This window comes from Lampetra planeri, chromosome 64 (assembly GCF_965212315.1).
Source record: "Lampetra planeri chromosome 64, kcLamPlan1.2.h2, whole genome shotgun sequence".
Taxonomy (NCBI): domain Eukaryota; kingdom Metazoa; phylum Chordata; class Hyperoartia; order Petromyzontiformes; family Petromyzontidae; genus Lampetra; species Lampetra planeri.
In genome coordinates, this window is record NC_136170.1 from 1246536 (window position 1) to 1263308 (window position 16773).

The 16773-nt window shown below is 43.3% G+C and overlaps 1 protein-coding gene across 6 annotated transcripts in view; it reads right to left on the reverse strand.

The window, feature by feature from the left end:
• LOC144737071 (uncharacterized) overlaps window positions 1-16571 on the reverse strand; it is a 69736-nt gene extending 53165 nt beyond the window's left edge. For 3 of the 6 annotated variants that reach the window (XM_078619724.1, XM_078619725.1, XM_078619723.1), the window contains exons 1-10: window positions 16456-16569; window positions 13893-13970; window positions 9622-9859; window positions 9094-9208; window positions 8801-8885; window positions 7553-7671; window positions 6508-6742; window positions 6113-6238; window positions 5433-5550; window positions 847-985 (exon numbers count right to left, since the gene is read on the reverse strand). In XM_078619724.1, the coding sequence (XP_078475850.1) occupies window positions 847-985; window positions 5433-5550; window positions 6113-6238; window positions 6508-6742; window positions 7553-7671; window positions 8801-8885; window positions 9094-9208; window positions 9622-9859; window positions 13893-13970; window positions 16456-16555 (1353 nt within the window). In that variant the 5' untranslated portion in view covers window positions 16556-16569. Of the gene's footprint in view, window positions 1-846; window positions 986-5432; window positions 5551-6112; window positions 6239-6507; window positions 6743-7552; window positions 7672-8800; window positions 8886-9093; window positions 9209-9621; window positions 9860-13892; window positions 13971-16455 lie in introns of all 6 variants that reach the window. The other 3 variants (XM_078619727.1, XM_078619726.1, XM_078619728.1) reach the window with 2 other exon arrangements.
• Between the last annotated feature and the right edge of the window lie 202 nt (window positions 16572-16773).

A 16773-nucleotide genomic window follows, 5' to 3' on the forward strand; every position in this document is an offset into this window, starting at 1 on the left:
GGTCACTGAATTGGAAAAAGCTGTACATATATAACGAATGTCCATTATGTTATGCCTCCTATTTTCTTTCTCAATAACTATCTTTAGAAAAAAATACATTACAATTATACAACATTGCATTTACTCATGGGAATGTAATGAACATGTCTATGCATATGCACCAATGTGGAACCATGAATACCTACCCAAGCTGTCGCCATCCCTAATATTGCTACATTGCAATAATCCATCTAACTGCTGAACACGAGCAGATTGTATTGATCCATCTCTCCGCAGTTGATATCCTGTTGGGAGTGCTCTCTCCTTTGTAGAAAAAGTCACATTCCTGGCAATGCCCGTTCTTCATAGCACCTCTCCTTTTGTTTTTATGCCACAGTGTTGAGTTTTATTTTGTTAATTGTGCTTTTGCACCACTTCCAATGCATCATCACCAAATAATTGATGCCCTTTGTTTGTCTTGACCACACTAGCCATCGTTCCATTCTAGTGACGTATCCTGCCCACTTACCTTTCTTCAGTCAACATTATGTCTCTAACTTGTGTACGTTCTCTAACCCTCGTGGTTAATATTTCTATCTCTAAATGTAATTCCATAAATGCACCCTCTCCATGCATCTTTGTGTAGTTTTTAGCTTTAGTCTATTTTCTTCATCAATTATCATGTTTCTGAGCCATGTCACAGCAGGTAATATACAATGACCTCAATGGAATATGGGATATTGGATTTGCATATAGAGTTGTGACACTGGCTCAAAATGATTCATAAGATCGTGGAGGGTGAAATTCGTTACATCTCAAGCTCACGCTGCCACATGCGCCAATGCATTACAAATGCAGTTTCGGTACCGTTGTGAGGGTGTAGAAGCAGTCCCCGTGGAATCTGTACGTCTTGCTGTCGAAGGTCGAGAAATAGGAGCCGCCCAGGATCTTGCACGTCCCATAGCAGGGGCGGCTGTCGCAGTTCCACTGACCCTGCTCGCAAGTGCTGAGTCGGCAAAGACGGTGGCACAATGATTAGAATGATAAACCCACAAGTGGCAGGTGGTGAGAGATAATGGGGGCTTCGCCCCTCAAACCTATTTAGCAGCTTGCATTTAAACACAGCCTGTACAATAAAACCTCGAGAAGCCACTCCATGAAAGAGCACAAGATCACCACAAGCAATGCATGTCGTAAACCACAGTGCGGTGCCCTATGTGCTGTTTCAACACTCTACACTTTTGCAAGTGATATCTTTATCTGGTAAAATAGCACCAGCAGCCACCTTTGTGCCACATGGTTAGAGAAAGTGTAATTTTATAATCCAGTGGTTCCAAAGCTATTTTAAGAAATGTATCATCTGATCGATCACAAATACATTTTTAATATAAGCCCCCAAAATTACTTATGTTGAATGGCATTAAAAAGTTCATACGTTAAAAATGCACACGGAAACACGAAACTAATTCTTTGGTGAGATTGCGTTGCCAGTCATGCGTGGTGGTCATAAGTGGTGGGAATCAGGTTTCAAGTAGGAATCTGTGTGGGTGGCCTTCCTGTAGACAGAATGTCCCAAGGATCCATCAGGTCTCCTCTCAAACAGCACATCCAAGAATGGTAGTTTGCCATCTTTCTCCACTTCCATGGTGAATCTGATGGATGGGTGTCTGGTATTGATGTGGTCCAGGAAATGGTTCAATGCTGGGAGGCCATGTGGCCAAATGACGAAAGTGTCATCCACATATCTCTTCCACAGGGAAGGACGCAGGGTGGACGTCTGGATGGCGTCTAATTTCCAGAGACTAGTTTTGGCTTGCATCCTACGCAGATTGAATAGCCCACCGTCAAAACGGTAGATGAAGCTAATCCCAGTGTTGTGGTTCTGGAATGAGTCTTGTAACATGGCAGAAAACACCATGCTGAAAAAGGCGCTAAAACGCAGCCTTGCTTCACCCCGTTTGTGATTGGGAACGGATCAGAGAGTTCTTGTTGGTCTCTGACGCTAGCCATCATGCCATCCTGGAGTTTGCGCACGATGCCAATGAACTTGTCTGGACACCCATACTTGGCCATGATCTTCCATAGGCCCTCCCGGCTGACTGTGTCGAATGCTTTTGTTAGATCAACGAAAGCCATATCTAGATCAACATTTTGTTCTTGGCATTTCTCCTGTAACTGCCGGGCAGTAAATACCATGTCAGTGGTTCCGCGGTCTTTTCTGAAACCACACTGACTCTCAGGTAGCAGACCGTGGTCTAGGTGGACAATTAGGCGGTTCAGAAGGATTCTCGCCAAGATTTTGCCAGTGATTGATAGTATGGAGATGCCTCTATGGTTGTCGCAGGCCTGCCGATTGCCTTTCATCTTATAGAGATGGATTATAGAGGCATCCTTGAACTCCTGGGGAACGACTTCTAATTTCCACTAGAAGAGGTCGGTCAGTTTCTCGACTAAGCGATGCCCTCCAGCCTTGTAGATTTCCACTGGAATGGCATCGGACCCTGGAGCTTTGCCTGATGAGAGGAGGCTTATGGCTTTGCTGGTTTCCTCAATGGATGGTAGAACAGCAAGGGACTGGTTTATTTCAACTTAGGGCAGTCTCGCAATTGCCTCCTCATTTATACATGATGGCTAGTTGAGGACTGCGCTGAAGTGTTCAGCTCACTTTGCAAGTATTTTGTCCTTCTGTGTGAGGAGTGTTGTTCTATCTGCATTCAGGAGAGGTGAAGTTCCTGAGTGTTGTAGACGACCATAGACCTGCTTGAGGGCACTATAGATGCACTTGGTGTTGTTACTGTCAGCGTAGGACTAAATCTCCTCAGCTTTTGTGCACAGCCAGGTGTCTTGCATGACTCTGAGTCTCCGTTGGACAACCCTGCGAATGTTGAGGAAGGCAGTTTTCTTTAAGCTTGAGCTGCTGTCATTCAGATAGGCTTAATGCAGGCGATGTTTTTCGTCAAGGAGTGCTTGGACTTCTGCATCGTTCTCATCAAACCAATCTTGATGTGTACGTATGGGCACACCAAGTGATTTAAGGGCTGTAGAATGCAACACGGTCTTGAGAGCAGTCCAGTCTGCCTCAGCGTCTGTATGCTCGAAGCTTAGAGACTCCAGGTGATGGTATAGAGCCTCAACAAAGGCCAGTCTGGTGTGTTCCTGTTGAAGGCGAGTGATGTTAAGACGCTTTACACGTCTTTTTCCTTGTGGGCGTCTGGGAGGCTTAATCCGGATGTTAAGTTTGGAGATGATGAGACAATGGTCAGTCCAACATTCAGCACCACACATTGCTTGGTCACCCTGACATCGTGCCGGTCGCTCCTCCTCATGATGACATAGTCAATCAAGTGCCAGTGGTGTGAACGAGGATGCATCCATGAAGTTTTCTTGCGCTTTAGTAGTTGGAATATCGTGTTGGTGATGACGTCAAATTCAGAGCATGTTTTCAGCAGCAGAAGGCCGTTGCTGTTACATTTTCCAATGCCATGTGCACCTATAACTCCATTCCATGATTGATGGTCACTTCCAACTCTGGCATTGAAGTCACCAAGTATCAGGAGTTTGTTAGAGCTGGCTGTGGCAGCAATAATGACTTCCAGGTAATTATAAAACTTGGTTTTGATCTCGTCAGAGTTGGTCATGTTAGGGGCATAGGCACTGATGATGGTGGCCTCCTTTTTACCCATTAGGTGGAGCTTTAGGGTCATTAAACGGTCGTTTATACCCTTGGGTAGGCTTGCCAGTTGGTTGACCAGGTGTTTTTTTACTGCAAAACCAGCACCAGCATCACGTCTCTCCTGGCCTCGTCCGCTCCAGAATAATGTGTAACCTGCACCCACTTCAGTCAACTATCCAGTATTGGCCAGTCGGGTCTCACTCAGGGCAGCAACATCCACATTATATCTGGCTAGCTCTCTGCCCACGAGGGCGGTGCGTCTCTCAGGTCTTTTTGATCCGGATGTGTCCATCAAAGTGCGCACATTCCAGGCGCCAACAGCGAATGGTATCACTTTGATCTTTTTCACATTTTTCGAGCGCAGGTATGGGATCCCGCCAGCTTCGGTAGGCTGGCCAGGATGTTTTGAAGCAGGCAATGTTTAGGGTACCTTTGCTAACCCTTTCCTCACTATGGAGGTGAGCAGTGTGATCCTGAATAGGGCTGCTCAGTGACTCAGGGTGCTGCCAGACTTCACTGCTGCTTCGGTCCAGTGAGGGAACGACCAATATCCTGAGCCGCCTGCGTGCAGGTTTGCGGCTACAGCTTCCAGCATATCTGTGCCTGCTGCTTCGTCGCTCGCCCATCGCCACAGGACTTGGATAATAACGATGGTAAAAAAGTGCCATGACTTGCGCATAGAACTTGGATTTAAGTTACGGTGATTTGCGCAGCGTCAACCTCACTCTCGACCAACCCCATCTGTACCCAGTGGCAAGACGTAGTCAAGATGACTGGAAATAGTCCTGGTTGCAGTGAAAGGTCCAAAGACCCTTTTGGTGGAATTTCCTCCACCGGGGGTTCCACATGCCCAGGCTCAGACAAGCTGAGTTTTCCGGGTTAGTTAACCGCCGCCCGGGGTTCGGCGTTGGCAGCTGCTGACTGTACCGACTCACCAGGGATGTTGAGCCTGGTGTGTTGTCAGCTGCTGACTGTACCGACTCACCAGGGATGTTGAGCCTGGTGTGTTGTCAGCTGCTGACTGTACCGACTCACCAGGGATGTTGAGCCTGGTGTGTTGTCAGCTGCTGACTGTACCGACTCACCAGGGATGTTGAGCCTGGTGTGTTGTCAGCTGCTGACTGTATCGACTCACCAGGGATGTTGAGCCTGGTGTGCGCCTACGGTAGCAGCTAGAGGGTTGGCCCAGATGGAACAAGCCTGAGGCACAACTAGCTGGTCAGATATAAACTTGAATAGTCATCATACAAAATTCTGTAGATACATTGGTACATGGATACATGCACATACGCATCTACGGCCAGCCCGACTCCAAAGGGATGCATAATACCTGGGTACAAACAATGATATATAGTAAATAATCTTGATTTGAAGCTTTCCTGACTGCAGTGTTCTTCCTGGTTCAGCAGTTCCACTGCTGTATTATTTTTTCTGCCTGAGGACGACCGCTTGTGTTGCGATCTAAACGTCGTGATATATAATTTTTTATTATATTTTATTTTTCTACCTACGTGACTTTACTGAAAGAACCAAAGAGTATATAGTACACACTAAGACTTATGTATGTGGTGATAGAGTACACACAAGTATTATGAATATTTGGTATGTGACTTGCAAACTACTATTTGCGTACCACATTTTGTGAACTGCTGTACCAATAGGTAGGGTTGCTGCAATATGGGAATATGATGATAAATCGTCAAATCATTAACAATGACATAAAATCATATCATGAAAAATAACATTTCAGCATCCCTAATAATAAGCTATTGCGTCTCACCAGTTTTTGCAGCCTGTGATGAGCGATTCTCCACTGGCATAGGAGTGGCCGAGTTGGTTGCACCCACAATTGCTTTGAGGGATGCAGCCCGACCCACTCACATCGTCCCACACCATACCTGCAGTTCCCAAACACCACAAGAGAGATGGTAAGGAGAGAAATCTAGTTTATCCATATGTAAAGGTTGGATAGCGAGAGATAGATCAATATATTAAAGTGAATTTTACTTGGACCAAGGTAGTCTTATTTGCAAGAGTGACCTGGGGCACTAGTCTACCAGTAGTACGATGATTGCTTTGTATAAACTCAATTGAGTTATATGCGGGGATTTTTCAATTTTGGATCCTCAGAAGAGATATGAAGTGGCACTGGTCGTTATGACTTCTTTGACATGAACGTGAATGCTCTCTTCAGTCATCTCAAGCAGCTGCTTCTGAATAGAGGGGGACACAATATAGGATGCATTGCTGTACCCTCGGGGGCATGTTTCCCGCAGGCCCCCCACCATAGAACCCTTAATGCTCGGTAAAAATAGAAAATGACATCTATTTACCACTGGAACCTCATTTGCCAGTAAAAAATATGATAATTGTTTTTTTTTGTAAAAAAAAGTGTCAGTTTTGTTGCCAGATAGAAGGGTAAAAAACCTATTATGACATCTATTGATTCACTGTTTATACCTTCAGGGCAGAAGCAGCCATCCACACAGGTGCTTGGGCAGTTGACGGAGGCGGAGGGGTTTGAGCAGGTGTCTTTGCACACCGATCCACACTCCCTGTGCACCTGACCTCTCGGGCACGTCACACCTGAGTAAGAAGGAGTCAGTTACACGCACAAAAGGTAAAGATTCTCCGGGTGGCCCTGTAGACCATAATGGCAAGAGCTGTTAGCGAGCACCTTTCTCTCCCATCTCACCAACACATTCCACACCACCGGTCTCTCCCGACCCGATCTCACCGCACACTGCACCATTGCTCTCTCCTGATCTTACTCTGTACTGCACCACTGCTCTCTGCCATCTTACTGGTACACCACAACACCATTTAACCCCACAGCACCATTCTCCCCATCTCACCGCAGAATTCTGGAGAACGCCACATGCCCGGCGATCCATTAGCCTGCGTGCACCGTCGAGAGAACTCGGCGATCGTCGCACAACCATCACAAGGGTAGAGCCCAGCAGTGCCGTTGCAGTCCAAACGGCAAATGTCCGACAACAAAATATTAATCAGCAAGAACTTCAGTTGATGGTCCATGACGCTCAAGCAGGAAAGAAGCTCGTCTTGCAACAGGTGCTCAATGTGTTGTGTCTGGAACAGGAGAAAGAGAGGCATCTCATTTGCTTAAATGTTTACATTAGCAATCTTATTTCTATTATTAACAATTTCCAACTGAGGCTTAAAGGGTTCGTGATTTAGCTCTGTCCATCTCTCAATCTGGAAAATTCACAATAACATGGCAACTAAAACCAGTGCTAAATAGATAAGCCTTGTCGGCCAAGGTGATGTCACACACTATGCACGCGTATCGCTTCCCCACGACTCATTACGTGACATCATCTTATGACATTACACATCATGTTATCTCGTTGTGTGGATTTAAATTATACTATGATCACTGATTAAAACATTCCAAGGACAAACGCAACTTGGAAAGGGTTAGAGAATCCATGACTGCACATTCGTTTTCTTACTTGTTTATGGGTGGAGCGATAGAACAGTGTATCATCTATTCCGCTATAAACTAAGCTGAGTTTGATTTCCAGGCATGGCCAACATAACTGCCAAATGTTATTTTAAACGGTCCTCGGGCCCTCACCACGTTACCAGCATGTACTGATCAGCGTGGTAAAGCAATGTTAAACATGCTCCATGATAGACATGGCCTTCTTCCAGTAGTAGACTGACAGAGGGCTGTAAATTAATTACTTAATATCCAAATTATTAGATGATGTGCTGTGGCAGAGCTCCCTCTCGGAATGTTACAAATTAAAGTCTGATACCATAAAACGCACTTCGCACAAAACTCTAGATTAATCTTGGATTTGAAGGCAAGATCTCATTACTTATTTCGCTGCGAGTCAATCGCTAGAGCCTGGGTAAAGAGAGTTCATCATATACCTTGTTCAGACAGTATTCTCTTGACAAATATGAGTTAGTTTGCTGTGGCTCTTGGGAACACAATTCCAAGCTGTTTAGCTTATTCATCAGCGTGTAATCACTCTCTGAACGCAGATCACCTGCAGCACATCACAAACAGTAAAAGATCAAAGTTAGCACCTGACACTGGAGGCCAGGGGTAGAATTCCCCATCAGAAACACTTGCGATCACAGATTTCCTCCTCACTCCGATAAAAGACTTAACAAAGAAGAGCACGAAATAAAAAAGTTTATTCTGCCTTAAACTGATGAATTACAAACATGAACATTGACAAAGAAAATTAAAAAATGAAGACTGTGCAAAGAAGATTTATGCATTGTATCCTTGGAATTACACTGAAACACAGGAAAAGGTCATGGATTTGATAAGTTACAAGGTAATGTCTGTTAACAAATGTAACTGCCGTGGACAGGACATCTCGTTAGAAATTATGTCCAGTGGTGAAGAATAACAGATGTGTAGCAGCCAAGGGAGGGAAGGTGTCTAAGAGTAGGCTAGTCGCATGTCAATAGAACTCAGATGTTTAATTGTTAAAGTTGGAATGATCCAACATAGATTGAAAAAAACGAATTCAACCATTACAATTTATTGTTCAATGTATACTGGGCTCACACTATCAACTCACTGCAGAACCTCGTTTAATCATGGCTGGATGAAACCTAATTTTGAACCCAGGATGACACTGGTGCCAGCTTCTCGGAACTCTGAGCTCACTTAGCAACACGACGACATCATTACGGTTCAAATGTAATTATCTTGTGAAATTCTTTACCAGTGTGAATGTGTCCCAAATACAGATCAAAGAAAGCAAATACAACTGGGGTGGTGACATTACTAACGCGGTAAGGTGTTCACCACTTTATGCAGATGTACACGGTTATAATCCAGCAGCTGCCCTGATTAAGACTGCGGGTGCATTAATCATAGACATACAATGCGACATCGGATTCACAATGGACGTTAAGCATCCCGTGTCGTCATTCACAAGAATAGGCCGTTGTGTAACGGCATCATGGTTCAAATTTGCTAAGTTCAAGAATTACCCAAAAATTGAACCATTTGAATTTACTGGGAGGCAAATCTGGCAGTGGGGTTCCCCTTTCAAATTATTGACATGAGATGTGATGTACAGCATTATGACATGTCCAGAATATAGGACACTATATATAAAAATTATAAATTTTCATTTACTTGACACCGGTTCTCACCATTAAAATAGAAATCATCTGCAATGCCGTTAAAATCTCCACACAGCCCGGTAGTTTTGGTGTGGAATTTGGGGTCAAGTTTAACCTACAGAGAAAGAAAAACACAGTTTAATACAGTAATCGTACATTATTCATGCAAGGTACATTTTAATTACCAAGAAAATCACAATCCTAGCACTGGCGTCACACCCTTTTGAAACTCTTCCGATCAACAGAGGCATCATGCCATCAAATCAAAGACGGATACCCTGGATACCCTCGCCCCCACACGATTCAGTCTCAACACTGCTCACCGTGATGGCATTGTTCTGGTCCCACAGCAGAGAGAAGCCCATGATGGAGGAGCACTTGATGTAGGATCCCACCATCTCAATCTGGATGCTGTGGTCTTTGTACGGCAGCTGCACCCTGGAAGAAACAAGTGATACGGCCATGTGTCTTAGATTGGCGGTCAGTGTTACAATGCAATATATACATGACGATACAATTTGGATTTATATAGCGTCGATATGCGACTGGATCTCAAAACGTTGGACAGAAACAGTGGGCATATTTATTGAGTCGATGGTCTCTGAGAATCTGCGGGTCTCTTTGTGAGTCTGTGGGTCACTATAAAATATCATTTGGATTTATATAGCATCTAAATGTGACTGTATTGCAACACCAATAAAACAGTGAATGAAAGCAGGAGGGTTTGGGAAATATACTGTGATCCATCACCCTCTTCCTCTAAATCACTGGAATAGCTGTGCACTTTTTACTGCGGCAGGCAGAATCACCGTGGGGAAGAACTCAAAACAATGAAGAACAAAATAACTTACCTCTGGCCGCTAATGCTTTGGCCCTCTCTTGTCAGGGACAAGGATATGCCCTCCATGGTCACGACCACATTCTCCACACTCATTCTGTCCAAAGCACGTCTCTGGAAGCTCACGGACAATGACGGGGAACCGGTGATGGACACCAGGCTCAGAGAACATGAGGACAGCGGCAGGTCCATGGAAGCATGGTCGAATGTGAGAAGGTGGCCGGTTCCCCACACGCTGCATATAGTGTCATCTGTGGGCGAAACGGCCAAACCCAGAACTGTCGGCAACGGGGTATCACAGACATTAAGTCGGCACTGCTAAGTGCCGGGATTTGAATATGGGTATCAGTCGCACCGTATTAAAGTGGAATCTCAAGTACCATAATTAAATTGGGATTTTGACCTCATTCTACTTATTTCTGATCCTGAATGTCAGGAATTTGGTGCAATAAGCAAAAATACTCTCTGCGGAAAAATATATAAAAATACATCTAGAAGCTGGACTCAGTGAGAGGGCAAAAGGGTCAGCACTAGCAGCGCACCTGGTATACTGATGTGATCGGTGAACCCGTGCCCTTGGACGCATCAGTCCACCATATGCTAAGCATGTGGTAACATTACACTCTCTCATTAAGGAAAAATATTATAAATACATGTTTACAATGTATTTATGCTCATCTCCTGTTTACAGCACAGATCCGGTTGTGGAAATAACACATTCCTATGGCAAGGGAAAGTCCATCCATAGGATAACCACTGATGACTTCCCCACAAAGAAGTACTTCATTTTATTTATCGATTTGAGTTTGGATGATGGGCTGAATCAACCCACAACCTTCCGATTGCAAGTCACTCTACTCTACCGCTGAGCCACCAATAAAGTCAATTATTTCACTGTTGCTCAGCAATAATTTTAAACATGTATCCTGCAGTTTTACACAATTATTTGCATTGCGAAATTTCATGAAAGCTCTGAAAACTATTATGTCTTTGTAAAGCAATGACTTGTAAGCTAGTCAAGATTTCCGAATAAGATAGTGGTATCGGCATTTCCATCGGAGCCGTTTCAAGTTAAATTTGCATTCAACATAAACATTTTGTGCCCATGAAGAGTGGGTAAAACCCAGCAAGGAATCTTACACTGAGGGCAACCTTCGATTAGCAATGTTGGCTACGTATGGTTCGAAAGAAGTTCAACATACATACAACCATCACGTTAAATTTCGATTTAAAGCTTTCGTGACTGCAGGGATTCATCTTTACCGAAAGAACCAAGAACCATCACGTTATATAGCTGTACATATATTTAGCCATATATTTGCTATATACGTTTTTTACATTTTCAGACAATTTTAAAGAGTATCCAGCGTATAGCTCAGTAGGCTTTACCTAGTAAAATAAAAGTTTAGTTTAGGAAAGCAAGATATTTCTGGTCGAAATGCTTGCGTAACTCATGGCTCACAGAGGCGGTCAGGGGAAAAGGTGTGTATTTTTTGTTGTGAAACTGTTGAAGTGGAATGCTCTCCGCATCACAAGAGGGCAATCATGCATGCCCGCTTGTACTCCCTATAGCTCATCGCCAACTCAAGCGTGTGTGCAGCCTTGAGGAAGTGTTTTCTGTGCAAAGATACGAGAGTTGTATAGTAACGTAGAATCATACATTTACCAACTGGCAGAACAAGTTATCGTGGGGGGGGGGGGGTGAAGAGTGAAAACGCTTATTGTATTTTCATGGTATCTACTTTAAATAGTTTCCGTGTTATTTTTAAGTGGATTAATGTTAAGAAAAATACTCGTATTGTCAGTATATTTGCCTAATTCAAGCGGTGTCTGTTTAGATGGAAAGTAGTAGACAGTAATATAAACATTACAATGTAAAGCCCTTTTTAAACTGTACTCCTGGATGAACTTTATTCATGCTATGTCAGTCATTAATGTTATTAGATCATACTTCACCACTCTGGTCAATGGTGAAGAGTGGGTGGTCAGGATCAGTTCAGATTTCACACAATATTCGTCATAGCTATGAATGTCACTCAGGAAGTTGCACTAAACCACTACACCTATATATATGTATTCATAATGCATTTTGTATAACTATTTACTATTGTTTAGCTGCGCATCATAGACTGTTCTGTTACAGTCTATTACCGCATCCGGATCACATTTAATAATCTAACCGTTAATTATTTTACTTTAGCATTACATCAGATTGTACTCTATTAAAATGGGATCACAACACATTTTAAATGATTACATTAAATGACAATAGTGTTGTAGAATATTATCCTTCATGAGAATTTACCTCAGCGTTACATGGCATTATACAGTACTGTAGTGGTGTTACATTTTACATTAAATGACATAGGTACAGAATTGTATTCTTACACGAAATAGTATTTATATAAATGAAGACCTTCATCTGTATGTCTCAAAAACCTCCAGGGTACTTAACAATCTTAAATATATAATATTGCGTTTTTTTCGTTGGATAGAGCGTTAAACAGCAAATACAATTAAAGCGAGAAGCATTCTTCTATATTGTTTTTGAGATATTTCGGATTCAAGCGTGTTTTAACGAAAAAATACGTATTTTATGGTGTTCAAATATTAATAATTCATAAACAGTAAAAGATAAGGGGAACTTCCCCTCACAGTGTTAACTTCATACATTTTTGTTCTTTATAATAATAAAAAACGGAATACTTAAATTGAGCGGTTTCCGATGGGTACTTATTTAAATGTAAGAAGTAGAATCAAGTAAATTTGTGTTTTTTGCGAATACAAATTTTGTAGTTAGTGTCTGATCGTAGATACAAATTGTTAAAAAATCAGGTTAATTATATTTATTGAATACTTTTGCCTGGGGAAGACAGGTTTCATGAACTAGTACGTATATAAAATACACTAAATTACACAACATACTGATATTACAATAGATGGTATTTTACCTCAGCATTACATGCAAAATGCATGGCATTGCCACAGTATTAATACATGGCATAACCGCATCGTTACATTATATTGCATAGTATTTTGGTCACACTTTACATAAACATGCTAAAAACATAGCTGCTGTATTCGTTACAAATGATATATGTATAATCGTATGTGCATTGCATATATTACATTATTATAACATTGCATTAATACAAAAAGTACGCAGGCAATTACCTCAGCCAACTGCAATATTAATTCCCTGAGGCAAACAAAAGCGCGGGAAGCCGACTTGAGGGCTCATTTGCATATCGAGACGATTCCCGCGAGACGTGGGGACTGTGGCGATCTGTTGATAGAGACGACGCGGGCTCGCACGCCCTAGGGACTGTGGCGATTTTCTTAACAACCCGGGTCCTGAGATCGCCACACAGGGTGGCAGTTGCTACTGTCACGTTGAGGTGGCAGTTGCTACTGTCACGTTGAGGTGGCAGTTGCTACTGTCACGTTGAGGTGGCAGTTGCTACTGTCAAGTTGAGGTGGCAGTTGCTACTGTCAAGTTCAGTTGGCAGTTGCGACTGTCAAGCTGAGTTGGCAGTTGCTGCTGTTAAGTTGAGTTGGCATTTGTGACTTAAGTTGAGTTGGCAGTTGTGACTGTTAAGTTGAGTTGACTGTGGCTACTTTCAGTTGTCAATTATAAAAAATTTAATTTTACCAGGTTAGGCCCGCTGAGCTATGTAGTAGCTCTTTTTTATTACACGCTTTCTATTAACTCACTCTGTTGTTGTCGTTGTATCCTCAAATCTTGTAACTCAATTTTAACCCACTTCCCAATGTGGTATCGACTGCAAACTTGGTATACTTATGTCATACTGATGACAATACTATATTCTATCAAAATAAATTATATATTTTTAAACAATCTTATTTATATGTTATGTTTCGGCTTGGTATCTAATTGTCCAAGGTCAACTGATGTTGGCTGTAATTGGCCATTGTCCCTTACGTTATGGCAAGCTTCGGGGCCACTTCCTGGAGTCGTGGAGTTTTTACATTACTAGTACATTTCATAATAGCGTGTTTAAAAAAAAAGTTTTTTTCTTAATATTACTTATTCAGAAGCGAACTGACCACAAATGCTAGCTCAACGAAATGGCTTGTCGTGTGGAAATGTATAGCAGCCACATACTCTAAACGCGCGTTTCTACAACATTGGGTCAGTGGTTACAACCACATTGGGCCAACGGTTGGCATATTTACTGAAATGTCGCGTTCCGGATTCACCTACATTAGTGACCATCACCACACTGCCACCCTTTATCAACTACTATCACACACTGCATTTACCTCCATGGTCGAAATCGTCGTAGATTCCGGTTGAAGGTTGAATGGTCGTGTACAGGTCATCCATCACAATAGATCCACCTGGAACAAGCGGTGAGTGGGGGTGGTTAGCGATTGATGACCACTTATGTCACATATCATCAGTCACGCAAGAATGCAATCCTATGAAAGATACAACTTTTTTTAAATATATATATAAACTATAAACCAGGTTAAAGCTGGAGGTTCGTGGCTTATGTGGACATTTATAACAGCCAAATACTCAAAACGCATTTTCTAATTGTGGAAGGATAAACCGGAGGACCCAGAGAAAAAATCCACGCGACCATGGCAGCGATTTCACACCGATTTATGCAAATGTTGTGGAGAAAACACACGCACACGCATATAATGTTACTTTCTCTGCCACGGCCAGCATCAGCGGCGAGTGATATCTGAACCAGTCCTGTGTACCTTTTTCACAAACCTGCACTTACCAGCGAGGTGAAGTATGGTCAAACAACCCTGATGACTGACACAGCGTGGGGAAGGCCCTCGTCCATCAGTAAATTGAAAAGGGTTGTAAGTTATTTATTCTTTTTAGGCAAAAAAATATTATTGAGCCTAATTGTGGTTAATATTAACGACAATGTAAATGATGCCTCCTTCCCATGTTTGTCTCCCCGCATACAAAGTAAAAGTATTTTCTTCACAACCCATCTGCTCTGCACGGCCTTATCATCAACAGCATTAGTTCAATACAAACCTTGACAGCCAGTGTCTCATCAACAGAGTCAGTCAGGTTCACTTGAAAGAATATTACTATGATTGTAGTAATAGTCTTACGACTCTTTCGACTGCCAAGTGTTTCACAGTAAGGGCAATAATTACAATTCAGTGATTTGTTGGTCATATTTAAAATTTGGTGAAGGTGGACCATGACTTACACCGGTGGCACAAAATGGTCCACTCTCGTGAATGACGTCAGGGAATCTTTAACGTCCACCATGAGCGAAGCGGACTGCGCGTAGTCATTTTACAGCTAATACGCTGTGAGTCGAGGCGGCCGCTGAATTCGAATCATGAACCTCTGCAACTAGTGGCGAACGAGCTACCCTCACCGCCCTATCCTCACCGCCTTACCCTCACCGCCCTCACCGCCCTCACCGCCCTATATCCTTGCCGCCTTACCCTCACCGCCCTACCCTCACCATCCTACCTTCACCGCCTTATCATCATCATCATCACTATCTTCACCGTCATCATTGCTCAGCTGATGGCTACCAAACGCAGTACAATGCAGGCCCCGTGTATTCAATGGCCAATGTCTTAAATTCACCCCAGGTATGACCTTGCTCGAATTCACCACTCAACGCGGAATTTGATCAAATGTGCTTTGTTGTGCATAACGTCTGCCACATGACGAGAGATGGGCAGTATATAACTTGAATGTAGATTTTGAAGTTTTCGTGACTACAGGGATCCATACTCTTTGGTTCTTTCGGTAAAGTCACGTAGGTATAGAATAAAATAAATAATTCACGACGTTTCGGGCGCAACACAAGTACTCTTAGTTTTTTTCGGTAAAGTTAATAAAAGTAATAATGGAAATAAAATAAAATAATAAATCACGACGTTTCGGAGGCAACACAAGTGTCCGTCATCAGGTGGGACAACCACAGCAAGAAATTTCAGCAATTGTTTCTTGCTGTGGTTGTCCCACCTGATGACGGACGCTTGTGTTGCGCCCGAAACGTTGTGATTTATTTATTTTATACCTACTTGACTTTACCGAAATAACCAAAGAGTGACTTTAATTTAATTTAAATACGCACTTTAATTCGATTGATAAATTGTCGCTGGGTATCTACATTTTGCAGTTCAAATTCATTTGCATAATTTGTATCGAAAATTACACGGGACAAGGTTAATTGATCGCAATATATCGAATTTGTATTTCATCCCATTTCTGCAAGTGATATAGATATGCACACACGTATGGTACAGGTTCATATAGAACACATAGACAATGTCATCCAAGTTAATTTGAGAACTTTAAAGTGAGGACGCTATCCCCTGAATGAATATTCTTCCAAGACCCCTTACCTACTCGACACGTTCCCGTGACTTCTGATCCCCACCAAACTTCAAATGTTTTCCCCCCACACGTGCATGCACACATGCATGTACAAAGACAAAGATTCCCCTGGGAAGCCTGAACAGACCGTTGGGGCAAGTGCTGTTAGCGAGCACCTACGAAGGCCGGCATGGCACACGAGGGGGTGGGTGGCCAGCACCACGCCCGGCCGCCTTTGTCTCCCAAGTGGCGATGTTTACGCACTGCAATGGATATTGTACAAATTTGAGGCTGAGCCGACCTACGGGAGGCCCAGAACCGGATCAGATAATTCTCACTGGTGTTGACTGTGAGCGAGAATTGCCGGGTTCGTAGCACGCTAACCGCTGCGTCACCGCTCCCCCACATACGTGTACACATGTGCACACACACACATGCATACACACACATGCGCACACACACATGTGCACACACACACATGCACACACACACATGCATGTGCACACTTACCAACCAACGCGAACACGTAAAACTGGCTGAGCCCCAGAAGGGCCAGCATCGAGTGACGTGCCATGCTTCGCCAGCGATGTTGAACACCGAAGAGGCGCATAGATCCTGTGCCAGGCGTGCCCTATTTATACCCACGCAACCTTCGTTCAAACGCAGTCTTGGCGCAGCAGGTAAAAAGGTGCGCTGGTTTGGGTAAGGAGGAAGGAGTGGGTGGAGATGGTGGTGAGGGGGTGGCAAAGCTCGCGGTGGGAGGTGGTGGGGGCCGTGGGGTGGGGGTGTGCACGGCCAAGGTGAGAAATGTGAGATTTTTTTGGGACC